Source organism: Electrona antarctica, assembly GCF_951216825.1.
Source record: "Electrona antarctica genome assembly, chromosome: 13".
Classification (NCBI taxonomy): Eukaryota; Metazoa; Chordata; class Actinopteri; order Myctophiformes; family Myctophidae; genus Electrona; species Electrona antarctica.
The window spans coordinates 18,764,768-18,787,969 of NC_136794.1; the positions used below are offsets into that span (position 1 = coordinate 18,764,768).

Genomic DNA, 23,202 nt, shown 5'->3' on the forward strand with positions numbered 1-23,202 from the left:
AGCACATCCTTCCCGATGAAGCCGGTCAATTTGAGATATGGCTCAAGTGCGTGCTGCCAAAACTGTGGGAGGAGTAGCTAGAAAGGTCGCAATTTTAAAAAATTGCAAAGTGTGGTTGCCGCAGTGGCTTACATATGCCCCTCCCACTGATATTGCCAGCCAATTACAATGTCGCGTCACCCCTGCGATCATGCGTAAGTAATTCGGAGGGGATTTATCCCCCAAAAATCATGTTTTTGCGACAAACGGTTAAATTTCTCGCATTTGCGGCGCCCCCTATGGATGAAAATGGAATTGCTTTTTGTACTTGGTTGATTGAACCACCCGCGACATGTGATTCAAATTTGGGATGGATCGGACATTTCGTTCGGGATTTATGGCATTTTTTGTAAAATAGGCCCACCCCACTAACTTCGGAAGCCGATTACGGCCGAACGATACGCACTATCAAAATTCCGCCTGTGGTGTCTTCATCGGAAAGGTCCAGAGATCATGTGTACCAATTTTTGTGAGATTTGGACAAAATCTGTAGGAGGAGGAGCAAAAAGTGTGTTTTGGAGAAAATTCAAAATGTCTGAAAATCTATCATGACGCAAATGGGCGTGGCCTATATGAGGAGATGCGTCATGACGCATGACTCTTGACCTACGGTTCAAGAGTTATAAGCCAAAATGTAAAGTGGGCTGTTATAGCGCCACCATGAGGCCGACCGATAACATTATAAGTTGATTAATTTTAGTAATTATTATGAACCTACCCTCCAAGTTTTGTAACTATAGTGCTTACAGTCTCTGAGGAAAAAATACTTGAATGTGAGAAAATGCGAAAAATCGCATTTTCCCATTCATGTCAATGGGGAAATTTTATTCACTAATAAATTAATATCAATTAAACTATACAACATTTCTCTTAAAAAAATACAAGCACATCCTTCCCGATGAAGCCGGTCAATTTGAGATATGGCTCAAGTGCATACAGTCAAAACTGTGGGAGGAGTAGTGCGTCAAACAAAAGGTTACTGGAATAATAAAGTGTTCCAATTACAATAGTCTGGTTGCCCTTTAGGGCAACCACACTAAATGGTATTAATGCCTTCAAACAGTTATTTCACAACTTTTTGTTCAGGCAAAATTTGGCTTAAAGTCTTTCAGACTCGATTAAATCAGAAAGGATAAGACAAGCTAAACATGTATTGATCCCCTTAGGGAAATTATGGTGTGGTAGCAGCAAAAACAGTGTGTTAAACTCAGGATAGGAGTAGAGAGATAAGAATTCAGATAAAACTAGAAAAAGTGATCCTAGGAGCACAGCTCTCCGTCAGGTCAGGTACTGAAATAATGTGTACCGAATTGCGTTATGTTTGGACAACATCTATAGGAGTAATGGGAGAAAAATGTGTTATGCAAAAATCGGCCTCCTGGTAGTGCTATAACAGGACAATGTGAAAAGGGTGGCATTTCCGCCTCTGCCTAGTGAGAATGTGTGTGCACAGTTTCATGTGCCCTGCATTTGAAAATGCAGGGCAGAGGTTATTTCTTGGCCTCTAGGGAGTGTACAATAACATGCAAAGTTTCACTGATTGGTCCTGTTATAGGAAAAAATGTGAATCGGCCTGTTATAGCGTCACCATGAGGCTGATTTAAGAAATGTAGGGTGGCATTTCTTCCTTGGCCTAGTGGAAATGTACGTGCAAAGTTTCACGGCAATCGCACGCTGAGTTTATGATTTGAGGACCACTCCTGCAACCTTTCAGGATGGAATATGAAAAATCGGACAGATCCGTCTTCATCACATGACTATAGGGTTTATACTTTATATCGCTATTTATATCACTTGCTCATGATCAGAGCTTCCATGCTCCAGACCGTATGACCGGAAACATTTGAAAATTGTGGGAGGCAACAGTCTGGCCACGCAAAACTAGCTGTTCACACAGGGTGCAAAACATAATCTCAGCTATGCCTTCGGCCTGGCCGAGACAATACAAATAAATAAATATAGTCTGGCATTAGACATCTGCTCATGGTCTGACTGTATTAACATATATCTGTCTAAATATAAATGTGCAATCTATAACATAAAAGTAGACTATTGATCCAATCAGAAGAAAATCAACTTCAAGCAGCTGACGTTTTGAGCAAGACAACCTCTTTAGAAGATATATGTAGACTTCTGAGGATAATACATTCCTTCCAACAAGAGCTATCTGGCATGTCGATCTCTTTCTAATTTGGCACGGTACTTTTGGTCCATGACTGACCACTGATGTGTGTGTCGTTTTTTTATTGGTATTTGCACAGAAATACCACATCTGAAACAATTTATCTGTTTTTTTCTTGTCAGGATGATTATCCACTAGCCAGTCTTCCTCTACTGGGATATTCAGTCACAGTGCCCTCAGATACAGAAAACATCCACAAGGACTATGTCTTCAAACTGCATTTCAAGTCCCACGTCTACTATTTTCGATCTGAGAGTGAATACACATTTGAAAGGTACAGTATAGATCCATCCAGATGCACATCTTTTTAAAACAAAAAAGTGTTTTTTTGTCAGAGCATGTCGAAGGGAACTGACCACATCTCTTCCTCTAGGTGGATGGAGGTCATTCGCAGTGCCACAATCTCCTCCAGTCGTACACGCATCTTGAACCGTAAAGAGACCCATCCTCACTGAGTCGTATCCATACCCCCTGCCACCCCACCCACCCGTCCCAAAACATACTGTCCCAGGGATGTGGCTTCGTTTGGGGGAGGACACCACCCTCCTCCTGTCTGTCCCCTGAGCCCAGGCTCAGATGGGTGGCTTAATTCTCCTACGCATTTGAGCTTGGAACTCCGTTGCCACTCACATTCTGTTTCCGGTCGTTTTTTTTTATTTTCTACACATATCTAGGACATTTGTACACTGAGCAGTGTCCATGCACTTTTGGTGCTTTTTAATGCTTTAATGGTGACATGTCCGCTGGTTTAGACTGCATCAGAGACTGCATTTTTTGGCATTTTTATTCAACTCTGAAACCTCTTTTTTAGGATGTCATTTTATACTGTTTTCTAACGGTCTGAACCACTTCCTATCTTTCTGGTTTTACATTTTGTCATTTGTTGTTTTTACAGCAGAGAACACGTTGGTATAGATAATTCAAACATTTCTTTCTTAGATGGTTAAACTATCACTACATTATCACAAGTTTTTTGTCTATGCGTTCATTTTATGGAAAATGGCTGCTTTTAAATGTCCTTATATCTGCAGTGCCAAACTGATTTTTATCAATGTCCTAGACTTTCTAATGCTATTTTATTACAATGGTGATAAAGAGGGTCTAATAATTATGAGATTTTAAACTTCATGTCAAACAGGTCACCCAAGGTAGATGCTTTGTTCACATTGGCCCAATGCAGTGTGTTCTCATAAAATAAAAACGTTGTAAAATCAAAATATGAAACTATTTTGTTGTATTACAGTATCAACATAACCAGGATAGCTACCGTACCATCACCACTAATAACATTCAAAGTGAATATTCCTATTTGCTGATATTTGTTTTTTCTCTCTTTTTTTTCCTCCTTTCTTTTGTATGAAGTTTGAAGTTGAAATCCATTTCAGCTGTATGAGAAAATGTGAGAGATGTTCATAATCTGTGTATTGTGAAGGAAACTGTAATGGAAAGCTTTAAAGATTCTTTGTGAAACAAAATGTAAACTTTCAGTTCCAAGCGCCATTGCCCTCATTGGACTCGGCTGCCCTTATATAAGTGATCTTTTATGGGTCCAAACTGAACGGAAATATGCATATGACAGGGTTTTGCAGTGTAGCATTCGAGAAGGAAAACCTCAGTTCCTTTGAATTGCTGTTTTTTCCAGACAACAGAGAGCTCTTTGGAAATGAAAGCAATAAAAACCTCATTTTAACTTACATTTGTTGTTGATTTCATTGTACTATAATTGATGGTGCACAAGATGTTGACTCACCAGTATCACCTTGGTAGATATATGGATTTCCTATGGAAATTACTATTCAGATGCTCAAATGAAGTACAAATATGACATAATAAGTAATAATGCAAGAACTGTAACATTATGGATACCTTTTGTATTCTCATCTGTTCAGTCTCAAGTATGAAATCAATGAGTCATACCATTCTACCACATCAGTATATATCCTTATCTAAACCATGTATAATATCTACTATGGAATAAAGGAAAAAAATAAAACATAAATAAGAATATTCCTGCAAAAAAATAAAAAAGAACTGTGGGTCTAATCAAAATGCTCAGGTAGGCTAATAAACATTGATTTTGAAGTGCAAGTTAAGACAGAAGGAGAAACTTTAGTTTGGGATTATAAATGCTTTTCCTAAAGCAGGTAGGATGTTAGTTGAAATACAAGCAAGAAACCGGCCCTTATTTAAACTGTACAGTGTTTTACAAGTGCCAGAGGTGAGCGGGCTGTGACCTACAGGTGGCATCATAGCTCAAGGAATTTTTTCAATAGACTACAACTTTGAGATGTAGGCCTATATGAACTAGTTGTGGAAGAATAACTATTGAAAAAGTAATTGTTGCGTAATACTGGCATCCATTCCACCTATAAATATAAATATAATACACAATAAATCAATATACAACAAATAATAGGTCTACATTACAATATAGGTCCTACAGTATTTTGGATAACGAATATACTTTGTCTTATATACTATACTTTAAACATGTAACGGTTCTCTAATCAGTGTTTCTGTTTGTAAATATTGATCCATTCATTCATGGCGGCTTTCCAAAGTCCATAACTACAGTTAGTATATAGAAAAGCTGGAGTGGGCAGGCCTCTCCCCGGTGAGGGGCGGAGTGCCGTGTGAGCGCCGCTCAGCGCCTGCTGTCTGTCTGGAGGGACGACGCAGGGCGAGGAATGAAGCGAGGGACCGCGATAATGAAACGGTGACAGCTGGACAATTATTACTATCACAACACATACATCCGTGAGGCGAAGTACTGTATAGCTCCGGAATAATGCAACAGATATTTACTTTTTAAGGTGAACATTATGAGTTCGACACCTCAGACTGATTCAACCAAAACAACAACTATACCACAACATGATCCAACTTCAAACTCATGGTCGGTGCTGCTAGCGGGATCGAAGAAGCGGATAAACAACCGGCCGGTTTTTTGTCGTTCTGCGTTTCTCTTATAAGTTTATCGGCTCTCAAAATAAGGACTCGGTGATGGCTAATCACCTACAGCCGGAGCCCACTACCAGGAGGTTTACTCGGGGTCTTAGTAAACCTGGCACGGCGGCTGAACTAAGGCAAAGTGTCTCCGAGGTTGTCAGGACGTCGGTGCTGGTTGTAAGTACATTTGATTTAAATCCCCTCCTCCCTCGCATTCTTCCCTATCCCTACACACGTTCAAATGTCCACCTGTGTCCACCAGGTTGGTGTGTGGCTTGATGTCACTCGCTTTGCTAGCCGCCATCCATCATGTGTCACTCACTATTAAACAATTAATACTGACTTATCAGCTTGTGCATGACTTCCATATATGAGTCGCACCTGCCGATTCCGTAGCAGTGGAATGTGTGTGTGTGAGAGAGAGAGATGAAAATCAGGCTAAATTACGTGTGTGTGTGTGTGCGTGCGTGCGTGCGCGCGTGCCAGATAAAGCTAATTGTGATGTAGGCCCTACAAAGCTATCACTCATTGCAGTTACATTTATTTCATGATGACTCCATGAACATTTTTATTATGAATATTATTAACATTTCTTATGAATCTCCGTCTCTGGTTGATTAAGTTGTTTCTTGTCATCAGCATCATTGAGGGTATCAGTTTTCATAGAGATGAACTTTGAGAGGCAACTCAAAACAAGGGAAAGCATTTGGGTTCAATTTCACGGTTGGTCTACCAGTCAGTATCAAATTACATGCATGTCATGATGGATTTCACTATTCAGCCCCTAACATTTGGGCAGCGGGAGACCTGCAGTAACCCAAAGCATCAGTTTTTCAAAGATGCAGGGGAGGAAGGAGTTGAACGTTGTGTGTGTGTGGTGTACACTGTACACTTTGATTGTTCCAACTTTCCTGGGGAAGTTGCTAGGTAACTGAAACGGACACCATCCAGGCTCTCTGTCAGGGAAATGGAATCCTGAGTCAGGATCCCAGCATTCAACCACACCTTCACATTATTTATTCATTCTCTCTGGTGGGCTGCCAGGGAAGCCAGTGGGAGGAGACCAGGAACAGATAGAAGTGTGTGTGTGTGTGTGTGTTGAGAAATCAAGCATGTTTTGTGTTGAACCAACTCGCAGCAGCAGCGTAGGGCATTCTCCTCCTCCTCTCCTGTAGTAGCTATGGCTTGGCAGCCTATTTGCTGACAAACATATGTTCAGTTGTGGAAGTGGAAGACTGGAAGTATAGCACTCTTGTTGTGTTGGAAGCCGAGCGGCAACGTCACGGTCTCAGTGGGACAGGAATGTGAGTGTACACGAGACCACTGTCCACACAGCTTGTAATTAATTCCTCCATGAAACACGTAAATACCCCGGGAGGAATAGAGGGATCTGTTTCAGGCATATAAAGAGGAGATTGTGACTGACAACCCCCCCAAGCCTTCCCATTGTGCCTGATTGTGTTTCAGTGTGCATTGAAACACAAATGTATTGTATGCCACTGTGCCTATAACTATAACATGCCCTTTAAAGACTGTACCCTCAATACAATACCATTATTGGATGGATCACATTTTCATGCCATCTAATGAAGGCCAACAATTGCCGTAATGTCATGTATCTGTAAAATGCCAGTGTTTTAAAATATTGTATTGTATTGTGCGGACCTCTCCTCTTCTCTACATTATCACATTTTGTAAGAACATGACATGAATTGCAACAGATTCTAAAAATGTGGAGTACATGGGCCTACTCTCTTTCTCCACTAGCAATTTGTGCTGTTTTTTTTTTTTTCACTGGCCAGAGACCCTTTTGTTTATTGTTTGAGATGGTGTGCCGAGCAGAGGGATGTGTGAGTGAACAGAGCTCACAGCTGAGATGTCCCTCTGTTCCTCTGCACTTCAGACATGCTGGGAATACTATTAGCTCCGTGATGGCTGTCGTCAGCTTTGAATTTGATGGTGGTGGCTTCAAAGACTTGAAAAATGAGCTTTCCAGTTTCCACCTTGCGTTTATTGAATTTCAACCCCCCCCCCCCCTTTTTTTATCCGATATCAATATCCTGTTCATATGAGGACATTGGCATAACAAATCAATGCTTGTTGGAAATGTTTGGTTAATGTAAAGTGTATAAAGCAGTTGGGGCCAGTTGTGTAATTGCAATCAATAGTCCTATACTGCCTTTCAACCAATGGCGATATACTTTACTGTAGCCCCTTACTGGTCCTGTTGTGTGTCCGACCTTTGGGGAACTGTGGACCAGATGGGTGTCATAGGTGTGTGCTGTCATTAGCAGCCTGTGGCTAGTCCATATACTGTTAAGTATACAGTACACTTGACTATAACTGTGTACCCTGAAGGTACGCTGTAGTTCACACTGGAAAAGTAGCCTAAATCATTGTCAACAACATGGACCGTTATCAGCAGCGCTCCCATGTTGTTATTGATGTTCTGCCAGCTCGTCCCTGGGCATGCAGTTTAGAAAAAGCAGAGCACAACCTAGAACAATAGCAGCAATCATTCATGTTCTCTCTCTATCTTCTTTGGGAGCCCTGTGACGATGAAGGCAGTGTTTCCCCTATATGCATTATTGTGTGGTGGGCCACCAAACAATCATGAGTCTCATGACCCATGAAAAAAATCATACTGTGGTGGCACCACAGTATGATTCTTTTTTCATGGGTGGCCGCAAATAACCGCAAAAGACAGCAAAAAAAAGAACGCAAATATAATCAAAAAATGTGCACTTGCGCTGCACGAGTGTGCATGCGTGAAAGCTCCCCTCCTCACTACCAGCTTCTGTCTAGGGGAAACACTGGAAGGGTAACGAAGAAATCAGATGCCCCGTCGGTCTGGCAGGCAGAACAGAAAATAATTTCCTGTTTCATGATTTTATCCAATCACAGTGAGTTACTAAACATCAACAGAGGTCACTCAACCTCTCAGTATATGCATGTAATTGACCATTTCCCTTTGCTTGCATCTCTTGCATTCTGTTCCTATTGTCCATGAAATTTCCTCAGACATCTTGTAACATGCTCAATCATGCTTGTTTACTCAAGTCAAGCTCTTCCAATGAATCCCTCTCTACGATACACAAAGTAAACCCTAGAGGCCCTCAAGTGAGCTCACATTGTAAAAATGCTGACAGCTTGACTGGAGCTACATGACAACATGCACTGAGAAAAGAGCATATTTTATTTTGGGGGGACAGTGGTGTCCCATGTATGCTGCCGAGCCAAGCCAGTCTGAAGATTACAATTCTGTAACTATGAGGTAGACACTGTAAGTAGCTTGACATCTGTCTTTAGTCTGACTTCATCAAGTGACCTACGAACTTTAAAATGGAACAAGGTCTCGACGCATACATTTGCCTTTTGCTTTCTCTGTCCCTCTATGTTGTAGGTACTTTTTCTACTACTGTCTTATTTTATACTTTATTGTGAGCTTGCAGAGATATATATTTTTAATTTTTAATGAAGATTTTGCCTAAAGACATGCCCAACATAGGGAAGCCATAGTGAATCCTGGGCGATTGGGTTGTTATTTGTGTTAACACCCCAATCGCCCAGGACGAAGTTCATCGTCCTTTCTATTAGTAACACCCAGCGCCCAGGACGAAGTTTTATCCAAAAGACGAAGTTTATTGATATGAAAACCGATCGCATCGCTCCACAGCCTAGGAGCACCTGTTGCACTTGCACAGCAGTGGGACGTCAAAATGTCCCCCCCCCCCCCCCTCTTTAGCTGACGACAACGAAAATCTTAAAACGTTAATAACTCACGATCTAAATCATCCCGTCCAATTCTAAGAAAAGATCATGTGTTAAACGGCCCACCGCTATCCAGTCGCTAGTCGCGTTAGATTTAATCATGCCTCCCGTTGTTGTCGATCGAAGTTATAACTTCCAGTCCGTCGGTAAAAGTGCTCCGTTGCAGCGTTGCTATAAATCGCTTGGGCGCTATGATTTAATGGATTAAATAACCCCGGCCAGAGTGTTTTAATGTCCAACCTACTTCTGACTGTCAGTGTGCTGTATCTTGCAAGGCTGTGTGATCGTAAATGTACAAATGTAGGCCCAGGGCAGGGGGGGGTGGAGAAGAGATGAGCTCCCTGGCGGGTCAATAATGCATGAGGTTGCTCTAGTAACCTGTGCATGCCATTGAAAGACTCTCTCTTCTATGCTGTGGTTTAGATAAACTGAAAGCTTAGTCAAGTTTGGTAATGTGTGACGGAGAGAGAGGGTTGGGTATGGTAGTATGGTACTGTGGTTCCACCTTCTAATGATTGAAGGTGTAGTCCTAATTCTACAGTAATTTGATAATAAACCACTAGCTTAAAGAACTATTGTATCTCTTTTATATCAATATGCTCATTACCATACATTGCTAGAGAAAGATGCATTATTTTTTTTAATTTAAATTTTTTCAATGAAAGATGCATTCTTAAATTACATTTTTGGTGCAGACTAATTGTAAAGACATAATTTCCTGACACAAAATCCTGCCTTGCCAGCTTTACTCTATTCTATAGCTATTCTCTACAGAGGTTTCACATCAGAGTTCACGGTTTCATCTGCTTGTGATGAGCATAACTTTGTAGCGCTGCTAGCAGCTCAAACATTGCTAGCTGGATTGGAGTGCATTCACGGCACGCTCCCCAGAGGATGAACGCCTTTGAGTGACCCCTTGACCTTTCTTCTATGCACCACTCTTCTAATTTAATAGGCGGATTGTAGGATGAACCATATTGATTTCGATGAACCCATGGCCTGTTTCTTTTATTTAAGGCATAGCGTTTGCTTTTGTTTACTATTGTGTTACTGTTATTCCTTCAGTGAATATACAAAAGATACACACACACACCACTCTGGCCCTAATAATAAATTCCCTTTTTTTTGCTCCACTAGTGAAAGTGTCCAAGAATGGCAATGTTGGTTTATTCAAAGTACAAACCACTTTGGTCTGTTCGGGCATAAGGAGCAGCATGACTTGAGGGTTTGTGCTGCTCCTAGTAGCTGGGATTTTAGGCTCTTCTGATATCTGTGTGTACTTGACTGTTTCATGATGAACCTTACAATATCTATTCTGTCCTGTCTACTCTGAATCCCAAACTATCTGAAATGATGTCCATTCAATGACATGACACTAAACACTGTCTTGGAATGCAGTCTTAGTCCAATTTCTCCTTTCATTTATTGACAGATAATTGCAATGACGGGCGTAAAGGCAACTTAACTAGACTCAGTAGACTGGAAACATTCAAACTGCACATGACTTCAATATGAGCTGTGATGCACAGTTTGTTGAGAGGAGGCTTCACGGAAAGTGGGAAATAAATTGCACTCACTGTGCTCACCATAAAATGTGTCTGCTTGGATTTGGGCTGGGTTCTTGGGAGTTGTGGTTGGAATCTAAACCAGATTCACAACTCAAGGCTTTTATGGTCAGAGGAAGAGAGGGAGAGAAATGCCTTTGAGTTTGTTAGGTTAGGCTATATAGACCACAAATACAAACTTTGGTTATTCCACCTCTATATACAGTAGTGCTGCTATGGCCAGCTGAAATGATCTCATGACCAGGCAAACAGCTTTTGTTCCAATTCTAAGGAAAAGCTATTAAACACATCATACACACTTTAGTTTAGTGTCAAAATAAATATAAATGTAAAGCCAAGATGAGGTTCTGGGGTGTGGTTTTATGGTAATATAGAATCTACAAATGATTTACACTCCTCTTGCTCATATGAAAAACTATTACAGTAACTGGAAAATGTGGAAGAACTTAATTGCCATTCCCAGCTCTTTTACAAATTGGTATAATTCTTCTTGTACAATATACATGCCCCTGGTCCAGTGATTTTGTTTCAGTGGCTTCACCCAGGATTCTATATTTTATAAATGATTTAATGGTTGTTACATAATTGTGTATTTCTGGAATGACAATACTCAACTTTGCCAAAAGAATGTGCAATCACATTCCAAATGTGTCAAATCAACGGAACAGTGTTTGTTTTTGTCCATGTGATTGATTTCCTTGCAGAAAAAAGGATTTTCATGATCTCACTGTCAAAAATCTATCCCAACCAGCCTGGAAAGGAAGTACCCATGCCTTCCTGTCCCCCATCGTCTTGTGGGAGAGCAGAGGCCTGCATGTTCCTAGATAGAGCTCGTTTCCTGCACTGGCTTTGGCTGGAGGCTGGACAGGGGATGCAGGCGGACAGTGCCGCGGAGAGGGACTGACTGAGAAACGGCCCACTCTGTGTGTGAGTGTTCTGCTTGATAGAGCGGTACTGTATTTGAACACAGGGTTGGTTACCATAACAGTCAGAGAGGCAGCGTTCTAAAGAGCCTGATCAGTGGGTTTCCTGTTAGCAAGTGCAGGGCACAGTTCTGGCCGGGACCTATTTCACACTCACCACTTATAACCAACTTATAATGCTATCTTTATCCGACCTACAGGATCTTACTGACTTCCTGCCAGGTGTTGGCTCAAATGTAATAATGATATTTAATCCCTATAGCCTATACTAGGGGTTCTCAACCCATGGGTCGCGACCCCTCGGTGGGTCGCCAAATTATTTTGGGGGGGTCCCCAAATTATTTTCAATCATTTTTTTTCCCTTTTTTTTTTTTTTTGCAACTGAATGGCTGGAGAATGGAAATGAAGAGTTTACATAGTACACATAGTACATCATGCATAAACTTTCCTTAATGATTATATCTGGTTTCAGTATTTATGATATATTTTCTCTATTATTTTTTTAAGTGAGTTTGTATTGGGGGTGGCAAGAGAGGGGGGGTGTCGTGAGAACGTTGAGAACCGCTGGCCTATACTATAGTTCGGGTTTTGGAAATGGTTTTAGATTCATTTTGGAATAGAATTGTCTAGTCGAGGCTTGTTGGTGAAATGAGGTTTGTTTTGACGAATGCTGGAATGCTCCCTCCGGTGCTTTTGACAATTTGTTTAGTTTTTACACTCTCTCATCCATACATGTCAAGACATCCAATTGACATCAAACTACCTTCTCATGTTGTGGGCCCCCCTCTCCCATATCACCATTACAGACAATATCCTCAACAGCTCACCCTCCTAATGTAATGTACTTACACAATCGATTGAAAGGATGGAATATTGCTTCAGTCCAGGCCATTAGGGCTACTATTTGAGTCATAAGAGCCCACGTGTAGGTGTAACTGTGTGGGACACATGTACTGAGTCACATCCCTCTGGCCTTGTTGTCTTCCTGTGGATATTATGTGGCTAATCCAGTTTGCGTTCCTCTGTAAACTGATAACTGTCATTTTCATCTGTGATCCAATCGGAGACTCCCTTTGATTGACTGTAATGGAGATGTGTGTGTGTGTGTGTGTGTGTGTGTGTGTGTGTGTGTGTGTGTGTGCGTGCGTGCGTGCACGCGTGCGTGCGTGCGCACAGCCACGCACATGTTTGTGTTATGTCACAGAAATGATTGTGTAATGCCTAGAGGTACCCAGTACAACACAGAGGGAGCATGATGCCTATTTCTAGAGCCAGCATGTGAAACAGACATTAGGCTTAGGCTATAGACAGCGTATCATTTTGGAGCATTTACAGTAACACTTAAACTGAACTCAAGACACAATGTCTTATTTTGACATGGCCCTTTTTAATTATCAAGGCAGTTAATGTGTAACAAGTTAACATTAAGCTGTGAGCTATGTTCTTCTACTGCCTTTTCCTGATTCTATGTCTCATATGGAAGTGCAGTAAGTGTAATTTAACTCCAAGCTGTAGGAAACCAAGGAGAGAGAGAGAGAAGAGAATATGTGAGGCGAGACACAAGACGGGTCTGAGTCGACTCTGGGTCCAAATTGGACTCACTAAGAGGAGGTCTCTGCACTACAGGCTGAGACACCAGGCACCACACTCCAAGCTGTTTCTAATGATGTATTTAATTTTATTACTTGATCATTTTCGTTGTTTCCATCCAATGTAGTCATTATGCCAATGTGAGTTACATTATGCCGACAGTGAAGAGTTTGACCGGGAGAGCATAACACACGTTATACGTCCCAGTTTCTCCCCCTGCTGAACAGACCAACCTGTAGGATTCCATAGTACTGCGACAAAGACCACCCAACCCTGCTGGCTTCCCAAGGTCCACAAACAAGGCCAATTGGGTTCGGCGGAGCGCCCGGCAAAGCTACAGTCACCGTGGAGGAATCGACCCCCAGTCTCCAAGGTGGTGCCACCCGAATATCCCAGTTTATAACATTATAATATGTAATTATGGTTCCATTACAGACAGGTCCTTCTCAGTACCAATACCAAGCAGAAATCAGAGCAATGTCGGTAGATGTAATATAGGTGGCCATTATTATGCCTGCAGATACAGTACTAGCACAGGTTTTGTAAGATTAACCAAAAGGTGAAATTGGTCATGCCTAAAAGCATCACAGACAACTTCTGCACACATCCATCATGGCTGCAGATTAAGATCATCGGATTACAGTAGGCCCTGAAAAGCACTATACTAAAGACACAATAATAACACACAGCCATGTTGTCTCAAAAGAGCAGACTAATGACAAGCAATTTCATTTTAAGAGTCTGTTTTTTTTGTGTGAGGTGTATTTATCCTCGCAGCCCCCTTGATTTGTCTATAAATGAAAAGTTCCACTCCCATTCCCCTGACTGCAAATGACCATTAACATGTAATTGTGGGAACAGAGCAGTTGGTCTGACGGATGAAATTGGAGGGTAGGGTAAAGTCGAAGCACTCTGAGCCTTGTCATTGGATCTGCATTTTTTCCACTGAATAGCATTTGCTCCATATATGAACCATTTTTGTTTTGTTTTACTCTGTCTGTGCTATATGAGATTTAAGCTCTCCTCTACCTGAAGAAATTCTGAGTCTGTTCTGTTTGATGCTTTTTATTTTTGAGGTGCGCTATATTCAGTCTTACACAAACATTAAATTCCCATTGACAATGATTGGAGAATTTACATCATATGTAGATGAACAAATTGGTTATTTTTGTCCTACACAAAGATATGAAGTACGATGATAAGAGCGCCCCTCACTTCACACGGGTGTGATTTATTTTTTTACTTTATTCTACTTTAACATTAGGCCCAGTGTAGTTAATTTAATTGTACAGTTAGTTTTAAACATATTTGCATTTGTACTGTAATTCATTTCAATACCAATATTATGAAATTCTTCCCACAGTAGAGGATTTTAGATGCTGTTTTTCAAATAAATCTGAATCCGTAGAATGGGTCTGCTTAGGAGTCAGTACTTCATAAGGAAGACGTACTGGATGCCACGCATCACCTGATTTATACCCGTTTGATGACTAACTTATCTATAAATGCACCACGTCTGTGTGTACGTACGTGTGTACTGTACGTCTGTAATCTACTTCAAACTGACTTCAAATTCGACACACGCATTCCAGTGTTCCACACCCACACAGGGAGTGCAGTGCCCAGTGTCGAGTCTGTCGGATAGTCATAACCAGCACAAAAGCCTCTGCCCGTGCTCTGGACCTGATCACCCCTTTATCTCCATATATGGAGCTGGCCTGTTCTGACATCACAATGATTGTTCTGACATCTGGGGTGGGGCATTCATTTGCAACTTGCATCGTTCCAAGTAGGCCAGTGCTCAACGGGCACCGCTCTAGTCCTAATATAAATGCACCACGTCAATGTGTGTATGTACGTGTGTACGTACGTCTGTAATCCACGTAACTAGAGAAAGGTTTGCCAGCCTCACCGACTTCAAAATTGACACGCGTTCCACACCCCCACAGGGAGGGCAGTGCCCGGTCCGTTGTCCAGAACCAGCACAAAAGCCTCTGCCCGGGCTCTGGACATCTCCATATATGAAGCTGGCCTGTTCTGACATCACAATGACATCTACATATACTCCATATTTGGGCATGCCTGACAAAGAACTCCATATATGGGCATAAAAGGGACACAGACATGATAACTGGGTGGGGCATTCATTTCCAGCAATTCATTTCCAACACCGCTCTAGTATCATAATAATATACAGAACAAAAATATTCACGTAAGATCTTAAGATTGTCACTAGGCTTCTAGGCAAGGCACGTCACGTGTATTTAAATGTTTCTGATTAAAGTATAGCCATTTAGAGTAGATCAACTCTGAGAATTCTGTGTGATTGCTGGATGCACCAGGGGATTCCTAGTGTCAGCTGGAACCCGACTGCATTCAGTAGGTTAATCTCCATTGAATTGCATGTCATGCTCTTCCTCTGGATTTCGCTCCAACAATACTGATGCTGGCCTCTCTTACTCTAGCTCACTGACCTCCCATTCACATTCACACAGCTTGCAACAGGATCAGTGATCGGATGTGGTGCATCACAGACCAAGGGATTAGAGTACAATTAGCCTAGGCTGTACGATGGCTGGCTTTTTAATAAATGTTATATTGGTCGAAAAGAATCGGCAAGTAGAGAATGTTGCGTATATTGTTGCAATTCAGTTTCAGCTTGATGTTTTTCCTGATATTGTTTTTAAAATTGACTTGATTCAGACTCTGGCAAGAGGCAGAACAGTATTCACTATCTTTTCAATGCAGCTGAACTCAGCTGTTCTGCTAGAATATTTATTTGTTCTATGTTGAGGACTCAGGGCTGCTGAGGAGTGTTTAGGGAACAACTTAACATTCCAACTCTGCTGCTGTCTTTACTGCTATCAACCATAAGAGATGAAAGTGAAACTTTGCTTTGATGTGAACTCTAACTCTCTCATCCATCTGGGATTTCCCTAGAAAGTCTGGGCCTTATCATGTCCGGACCTGAAAGTTATAGCACTACACAGTACGAGAAGAGAAACTACAGCATTGTTTATTTGGCGAAGTCTCGAAATGATGGATGACTAAAGTCACTTTACACCTTAAGAGGAAGTTCATTCATGGATGTAATCTTCTCCTCTCACATCAGATCAGTATAATTATGCTGGTAGCTTCATTGTGTGTGTGTGTGTGTGTGTGTGTGTGTGTGTGTGTGTGTGTGTGTGTGTGTGTGTGTGTGTGTGTGTGTGTGTGTGTGTGTGTGTGTGTGTGTGTGTGTGTGTGTGTGTGTGTGTGTGTGTGTGTGTGTGTGTGTGTGTGTGTGTGTGTGTGTGTGTGTGTGTGTGTGTGTGTGTGTGTGTGTGAATTGTAGCTTCAAAAATGCTACAAAAATGACCACACAAATATGAATGTAGCTCAGCTACATGTAGCTTAACTTGGCCAACACTGCGTGCGTGCGTGTGCGCCCCTAATGACTTTTCACCAGGCAAGCTGCATAGCTGGCATTCTTCAGTCTGATGATGGCAGGGGTGGAGGGGAGTAGACACAGGGGGGCTCTTCCCCTCACACTGGTTGTGGGAAGGGAGCCGGGTTCTCATCCAGCTTGCCTCATGTTGGCATTAGAGCCCAACAGGCAGATTATATATATATAATTGCCCACCCTGATTTTGGAGAGTCTAGCCCTAAGTCCCTAACAATAACCCAGGATAGGCAATCCCTGAACAATTTTTAACACTTTAACAAAAAGTGAAAAACCTTCAAATTAATTTGAAAAATGTTGATTTGATTAAAGTTTCTATTTAAGAATGTTCAACTTGTAAGCAAACAAATAAATAACTAAAATACAAACAGAGGGTCTACAAGCTCACAAATAAAGGTTTGGCTATAATTGCATGCCCAAAGTAGGCACAAAAGTGGTTTGAAAATGATTTTTTATTGTTTTATTTTTTTATGAACCGGGACACATTGGCTACATAACTGCTGATACAGATTTCGTCCGAAAAGTCAAAGAAAGAAAGAAGAAAGTGTTACAGAAGTTGTCTAAATTAAATGAAAATACTGAACAGTATTATAATTTCTTTCTTTTTCAAAAGTGACAGAGCCATTGTGTGTTCACCCTCCCACAATGCACAAATGAGGTCTGTTTAAAGTCACTGAGTCATGCAGATCCGGGGCTGCTGTTTATGTTAATTCCTTTCTCTCTAGCTGTATTAGCTGACATTCCGAAAAATGAAAGGGCAGAAAACTAACTCGATGACTTAAAGACACAAACAGAAGCCTCAGCCTCTGTCTCAGTAGGAAGGCATTATGACCTTGGTGGTCAAGTGTTTGGTTTCTGTTAGTTTTTCAGGGATTTAGCATTTAGGAAGCAGGACTGCACTATGAGCGTGCACTGTGATCCAGCAGCATCCTCAACCAGGCCAGGATAAATAATGTTAGCTGTTTGTCTGGATGAGAACCATTGTGGCTGTGTGCTGCCTGGAGGCCTGCCACTAATCACACTTGTTTGTGATGAAGACCTCAGTGGTTACCCTGGACACTGCTCTGTTTATGTCCTGGCTGGACTTTGTGTTGGTTGATGTGTATCATCAAAACAGACGGTGTGCGTCGAGGAGAGCATTGTGAGCATGCAGCATCACTCCATGGTTCATGGAGTCCATGCATGCTCCTTGGCTGGATAACGAGGTCAGTATCTCTGGCTCAGCTTAACCACGTATTTTGTTGACCAGGCTCCCCCAGGGGTCTGTTTTTGGCCCCCTCATTTTTTTTCCATCTACAACAATCTTCGCCAACGTGACATGTTTGTGAGCTTGTAGATCTGCTATTTTCACAGAATGTTGGCCTATTATGACCAGAATAGGGATGCTAGGGTTCATGTGGTTAATCTGTTATTAGTGTGTCCACTCAGCCGTAGATGAATAACAACACCATCCCCCACTTCAGGTTGTAGAATCTACTGTGATTCTCCAACGTATATTCAAGAAAGGAGAATCTATTAAAATTACATCCAAAACATGATCTAAGCTTTCATGCAAACTTAAACCCTTGGCTTTAAGACTTGTATGTACCATAACAAACTGTTTAGCCAAACCAGCCAAATAAAATGAGAAGAAAAATATTAGTTTTATTTATTTATTTGCATCCAGACTTATAGGAATGTCATATTATATTACTAAATATATTTCAACAAGGCCATTCTCAAGTGTCATGGTTTGAGATTAGAAAAATAAATTGTCCAATCCATCGCAGCTGCCATGGCAACCATTCAGCTTATTGTGGCATGAGTCTGATCCCTGAAGTGAGTTTGAACCTCTTCGTATACCAGCAATGGAGAGAGGATCAGCTGTAAATAATGAGATTTCTTTTGTCATCTGAGTATTGCATAGTGAGCTACAGTACAGCTAATGTACTCTCCAGTACAGTCCAGTATATATAACTGTATGTTGCAGTTGCCCCCATGCAGTGGTTCCCAAATAGTGTGCCTTGCGTGACATAAGTCCAGGTGTCCCTTGGGATTTCGTGACAACCACATTATTATTGCAATATATACAACTTTAGTTCTTTTTTAAATTGACTACATCAGTACTACCTACTGTATATCCGAAAAGTTTGGGAACCACTGACTTAGCTGACCACCAGAATAAAAAACAAAGTTAATTTTACTCTTGAGAGTGTAAAAGTAGACACGTAAGGGTCAGTGTATTCAAGACACAGTCTATGAGACAAAAGTATGCAGTTCAATATTGACAGTCCGTCCCAGTCTGACCATTCTAAACTAGGGATATATCTGGTAACACGTGTTTCCTCTGCCAGGAAGGGTGAGGGCCATTGAGGGGAGAGGCTGTGGTGTAACTGGGTAAACTTTAGCACCCAGCTGACTACAATACATTTCAGTGGTGGAAAGTAACGAAGTACATTTACGTAAGTACTGTACTTAAGTGCGATGTTGAGGTATTTCCAATTTTCTATACCGGTAATTTTACTTCTACTCCACTGCTATTTTAAAAGATTATTATACATTTGAAAACATGCATAGAGTACTTTCTACTTTTGCATTTTGAAACCAATACCATGTAATACTACTTTTACTCAGTTAAATCTTTTATTCCGGACTTTTACTTGTAACAAAGTATTTCTATATTACAGTATTGAGCCAATTTGTCTGTGCAGCATTCAGAGAACCACATTGCCAAGAAAGAATAGATTACGACACAAAATTAAGTTTGACTCTTCTGCTGACAGCCTTTTTTCTTCATGTAAAATACAAGTTTATTGCTGCAACAATGATTATTCTCTTGCATCGTTGTGTAGTTCGTTATAATTGCATAATGTTGCAAAATTAGCTTGAAGCTGTTGTTTTATGCTTGCAATAATTGAGTGTGTAGTGTTGAACATTTTATTTATTTAATCAACTCTGTAATGTATTTCTGTTTATTGTAATCATGTCATTGGTTCAGACAACCATTCCTAAGAGTTTGCTTCATTAATATTCTACATGTCATGCAGTGCAATCAAGAGTAGTGCTTGCTGTCTACTCTCAACTACTTGATCAGTAGCCTTAGGCTATGCCAGCTCCTTACACCAACTTTTCCCCAGATAGTCAGTCATCCAGGAGGCTAAGCCATCACCATGGGTTTCACACCATCATGTTACAAAGTCTAATTTAGGGGTTTGTGGCCTCCCCATGAGCATCTTTGGCATAGTTAAAGAGACTGCCACAGCCATAGTGTTCCAGGTGGACGGACATGCGTTCATCTGACATGTCCGTGCGTTTCCCTTCATTGTCAACGGTGTTCAGTGAACAGGGCTCAAGAGGATTTCCACTGATTACAGAGAGAGAGCCAAGTCAAGATTAGCTGATCCTCACATAGGATCCCAAACTCTTGTCTTCCCTGCCCCACTCAGCCCCTCCCACTTCTATACGCCGCCTTCATGTCTCCATCCATAACAGACAGATATGCCAGATGCAATATGGTCCATTTCATTAGCTGTACGTTATTTATGACTATCATCACACAGTTGCACTTCATAGAAATTCTCTTGAATGGGTATTAAACTTAACATTTCCCTTTCCCAGACTAGCAGGAGGATGCAGCGGCGGCCTTCCTAACTGATTAAGAGAGAAATGTATTGTTTTGGTTGACAAACTGTATAAGAGAGGAAATTATCAGGCTGTCAATTTCCTCGCTTATACAGTTTGTCAAGCCAAACTATAGGTTTCTCAGTGAGGAGGGCCACCGCTGCATCCTCCTGCTAGTCTGTATTTTGGTTCCACTTTCACACACACATTTGGATCCTGTTCCATGCTGGTTTTTTGCAGCATGGGGCCTATAAAGATTAGCCTCCCCACCCACTACGCCTCTGATTTTCTCTCTTTACTCCTCTCTTCCAGTACGCTCCGGTTGGGTGACGACAGTTTCCTGCAATTCTTCCTTGCTTCCTTCACCCAACACCTTCCTCGTGTTACACATGCTCTTTTAAAGTACATGGTTATATCATCATGCTGCTGTGTGCCTATTCTATTAACTCTGGACAGGACATGTTGCTAGTTTTTAATCTGTTCAGTCAGTGTAGCTGGGTCTTATTATGGGGTTTCCTGAAGAAAATCGTGGTACATACCATCTGTCAGGCAACAACAACTTAATCCCTTAATGATGTGTTCTATTTTAGGACAGCATCTTCTTCTACTGTAGCGGCACAAGAGAACAGTATAAAAGGGCAGGAGGAGGAGATAAACCAGTGATTGTGCACTGCATGGTTTATTTCTAAATAGTGTAATCCAGTTATCAGTGATTTATAATTGCACCGTCGACTTACAGCTTCCTGGCCTTTGAGTCCATGATTAACATGCAGGTTATTATATACAGATATAGTGTATCATAATTTAAGTTGCTGACCCCAGGTCTCCTGTGCAAGTGCCAAAATGTTGACCACTGCACTAGACAGACTGATGGAGCCTGCCTGCTTGCTCTTTGGAGAAATATCATTTTGACTTTCAGACAGTACCAGGGAGACCTAAGTTGTATTAAAATACTCAGATATGCAGATTGGATAAAATCACATAGTATTCATTACAAAAAGGACAGTACAGCTTTAAAGCGTGTGTTAGGGCATTAAGCAACTAGTCGACTAGTTTACTAGTCGACTAGTAAATCCACTAGTCTACCTTGTTGGTACTAGTTGACTAGTTTTCCCGATTTTGTAGGCCTCAAGATCAGGTAGATTATAGTTATAGTCACCATGTACACAGTTTTTCAATGTACAAATATTTATTTAAAAAAGAAAAAGAAAAGGGGTTTTATTTTTATTATTATTATTATTTTTACATAATAGGTAGTTAAACAACTAGTAAACTAGGCAACTAGTCAACTAGTAAAAATGGCGTTCCCTGTGGTCCATTCTAATATATTGTGGCACTGGGGTGCACACGCATAGCCGACGCACAATCTCACAAGTCTTTACAAAAGAAAACAGAAACCAGAAAATCAAGACTCATATCTGTAAATGTTATCAGGATGTACAAACAGCAGCTCCTTCGTTGCTAATAGCCTACTATAAATGACTGACCGAGTCGGTGAATGGTTGTGGTTTCACTTTATTTAACAAATGTGTTTATTTAGTAGTAGCAAAACGTAATGCCTCATACACGTCACTGTTTTGCTTATCCCGTTTAAACCTGACACCCCTCATTTAACAACAGCGTTGTGAACTTGTAGATCATCTATTTTTCACACTGTTAAATATACAGTATAGGACTTCAGTGGTTACAGTGAGTGAACATTCCTGGATGTCTGACTCTATAGGAAAAATAGGTGTGAAGGTACGTAACGTATAAAGACAGCTTTGTTCCCGTATGACTCAATCCAGGGCCTGCTGTTTTGACCATCAGAACATGTCTATTTGTGGTGGCCTGGGGGGTGGGGGTTGTTATGGCTTATGGGCTTGTTTCAGGATCTCTCAACACCCACCCTTCAGGCACCATGTCAGAACATGACCCTGGTGATTTGACCCCCTGCCTCTAGTCACTATATGACACCTGGGAATAGCCCACCTGCGGGTGGTCAGGTCACATCTGTGTCGGCACAGTAAGTGATGAAAAGGGTTCTAATCTGGGTATCCTTTTTCATTCTTTGTAAAAGCATAGGGTGTGTTTTTTGTCCAATCAAATATTGAATTGAATTCTCGCTACGGTAGATTGAAACATTGTGGCTATAGCAATGTTATCATGGAGCCAATATTGCTTTTGGGTCGTCTGGGTCTCTGACACGGTTTGTGAAACTGAATGAGTTTTGGGAGCTGTGTAAATAATGAAAGGGCTCTCAGTACAGTTTACCTACGCTCACTACTTCCTGAGCAAAGATTGTGCTGTTGAAAGTGATTGTTTTAACACGCCATGGCCTTGATAAACAATAGCTGTTGTATGCGCTAGTAAGCCAGCATAGTTGGATCATTTCAAGACGATCGTGAAAACTACACAGTAAAATCTTTTAAATTTAAAATACATGTAGCCCTACATTTATAGGATATTATTGTGTAGATCTTGCCTCGTGAGCTACTCTATATAATCTCATACACCATCATGATACATTTAATGTTAACATTTAGTTTGGAGCATTGTGTTACTATAGTAGTAGCCTGTAATCATACAGTACTGAAGGTTGAGCTCCTTCAACTTAATTTAGTACAATTTGTATGCACAAGTGATGTGAAAATCTATTGTGCATTCAGTGTAGTGTATTCCAGTGCCTGTAGGTGGCAGTAATAGCATTCATAGTTTGTTTTTGGATGTTTTGTTGGCAAGGAGATTGTATGGATCCTGTATATTGTATCTTCGCCCAGTCTATGATCTTCACACAGACATTCAGGTTACAAAAATATCATGAAATACTTCTTTAAAGTCTAGTGTCTGCATTTATTCGTATATTAAATGTCCATTGTGACTGTTTTCTTGTGCTTTTAGCTGTCAAAATATGATATTCAAATCAAGGTAGCTGAGATAAATTATAATCGGCACATTGTTAGCTTATTGCTTTTTATTTCAAGATCAAGATGTCAATCATCTACAAATCTTCATTATGTTTGTCCATCTACTGATAACCAGAGTGGCTGTACTTTTCTAATTAGAATTAGATAACCCACAGATTGGAAAAGTTGCAACGTGATTGATTAACCTTGTAATCCCTGTATACTGTAGTTTGTTTTATATACATTGCATTGATGA

General features: G+C 41.0%; 2 protein-coding genes across 3 annotated transcripts in view; both read left to right on the top strand.

The window, feature by feature from the left end:
* The window catches only part of LOC306935302 (FERM, ARHGEF and pleckstrin domain-containing protein 1), an 81,267-nt gene extending 77,352 nt beyond the window's left edge, over nucleotides 1-3,915 (top strand). Inside the window, exons 26-27 of the mRNA XM_079518285.1 lie at nucleotides 2,344-2,495; nucleotides 2,595-3,915. Of these exons, the coding sequence (XP_079374411.1) occupies nucleotides 2,344-2,495; nucleotides 2,595-2,676 (234 nt within the window). The 3' untranslated portion in view covers nucleotides 2,677-3,915. The remainder of the gene's footprint in view (nucleotides 1-2,343; nucleotides 2,496-2,594) is intronic.
* Nucleotides 3,916-4,846: 931 nt separating this feature from the next.
* Nucleotides 4,847-23,202, top strand: part of LOC306935081 (dedicator of cytokinesis protein 9) — a 99,015-nt gene continuing 80,659 nt past the window's right edge. For both annotated transcript variants that reach the window (XM_079517930.1, XM_079517931.1), the window contains exon 1: nucleotides 4,847-5,347. In XM_079517930.1, coding sequence (XP_079374056.1) covers nucleotides 5,225-5,347 — 123 coding nt within the window. In that variant the 5' untranslated portion in view covers nucleotides 4,847-5,224. The remainder of the gene's footprint in view (nucleotides 5,348-23,202) is intronic.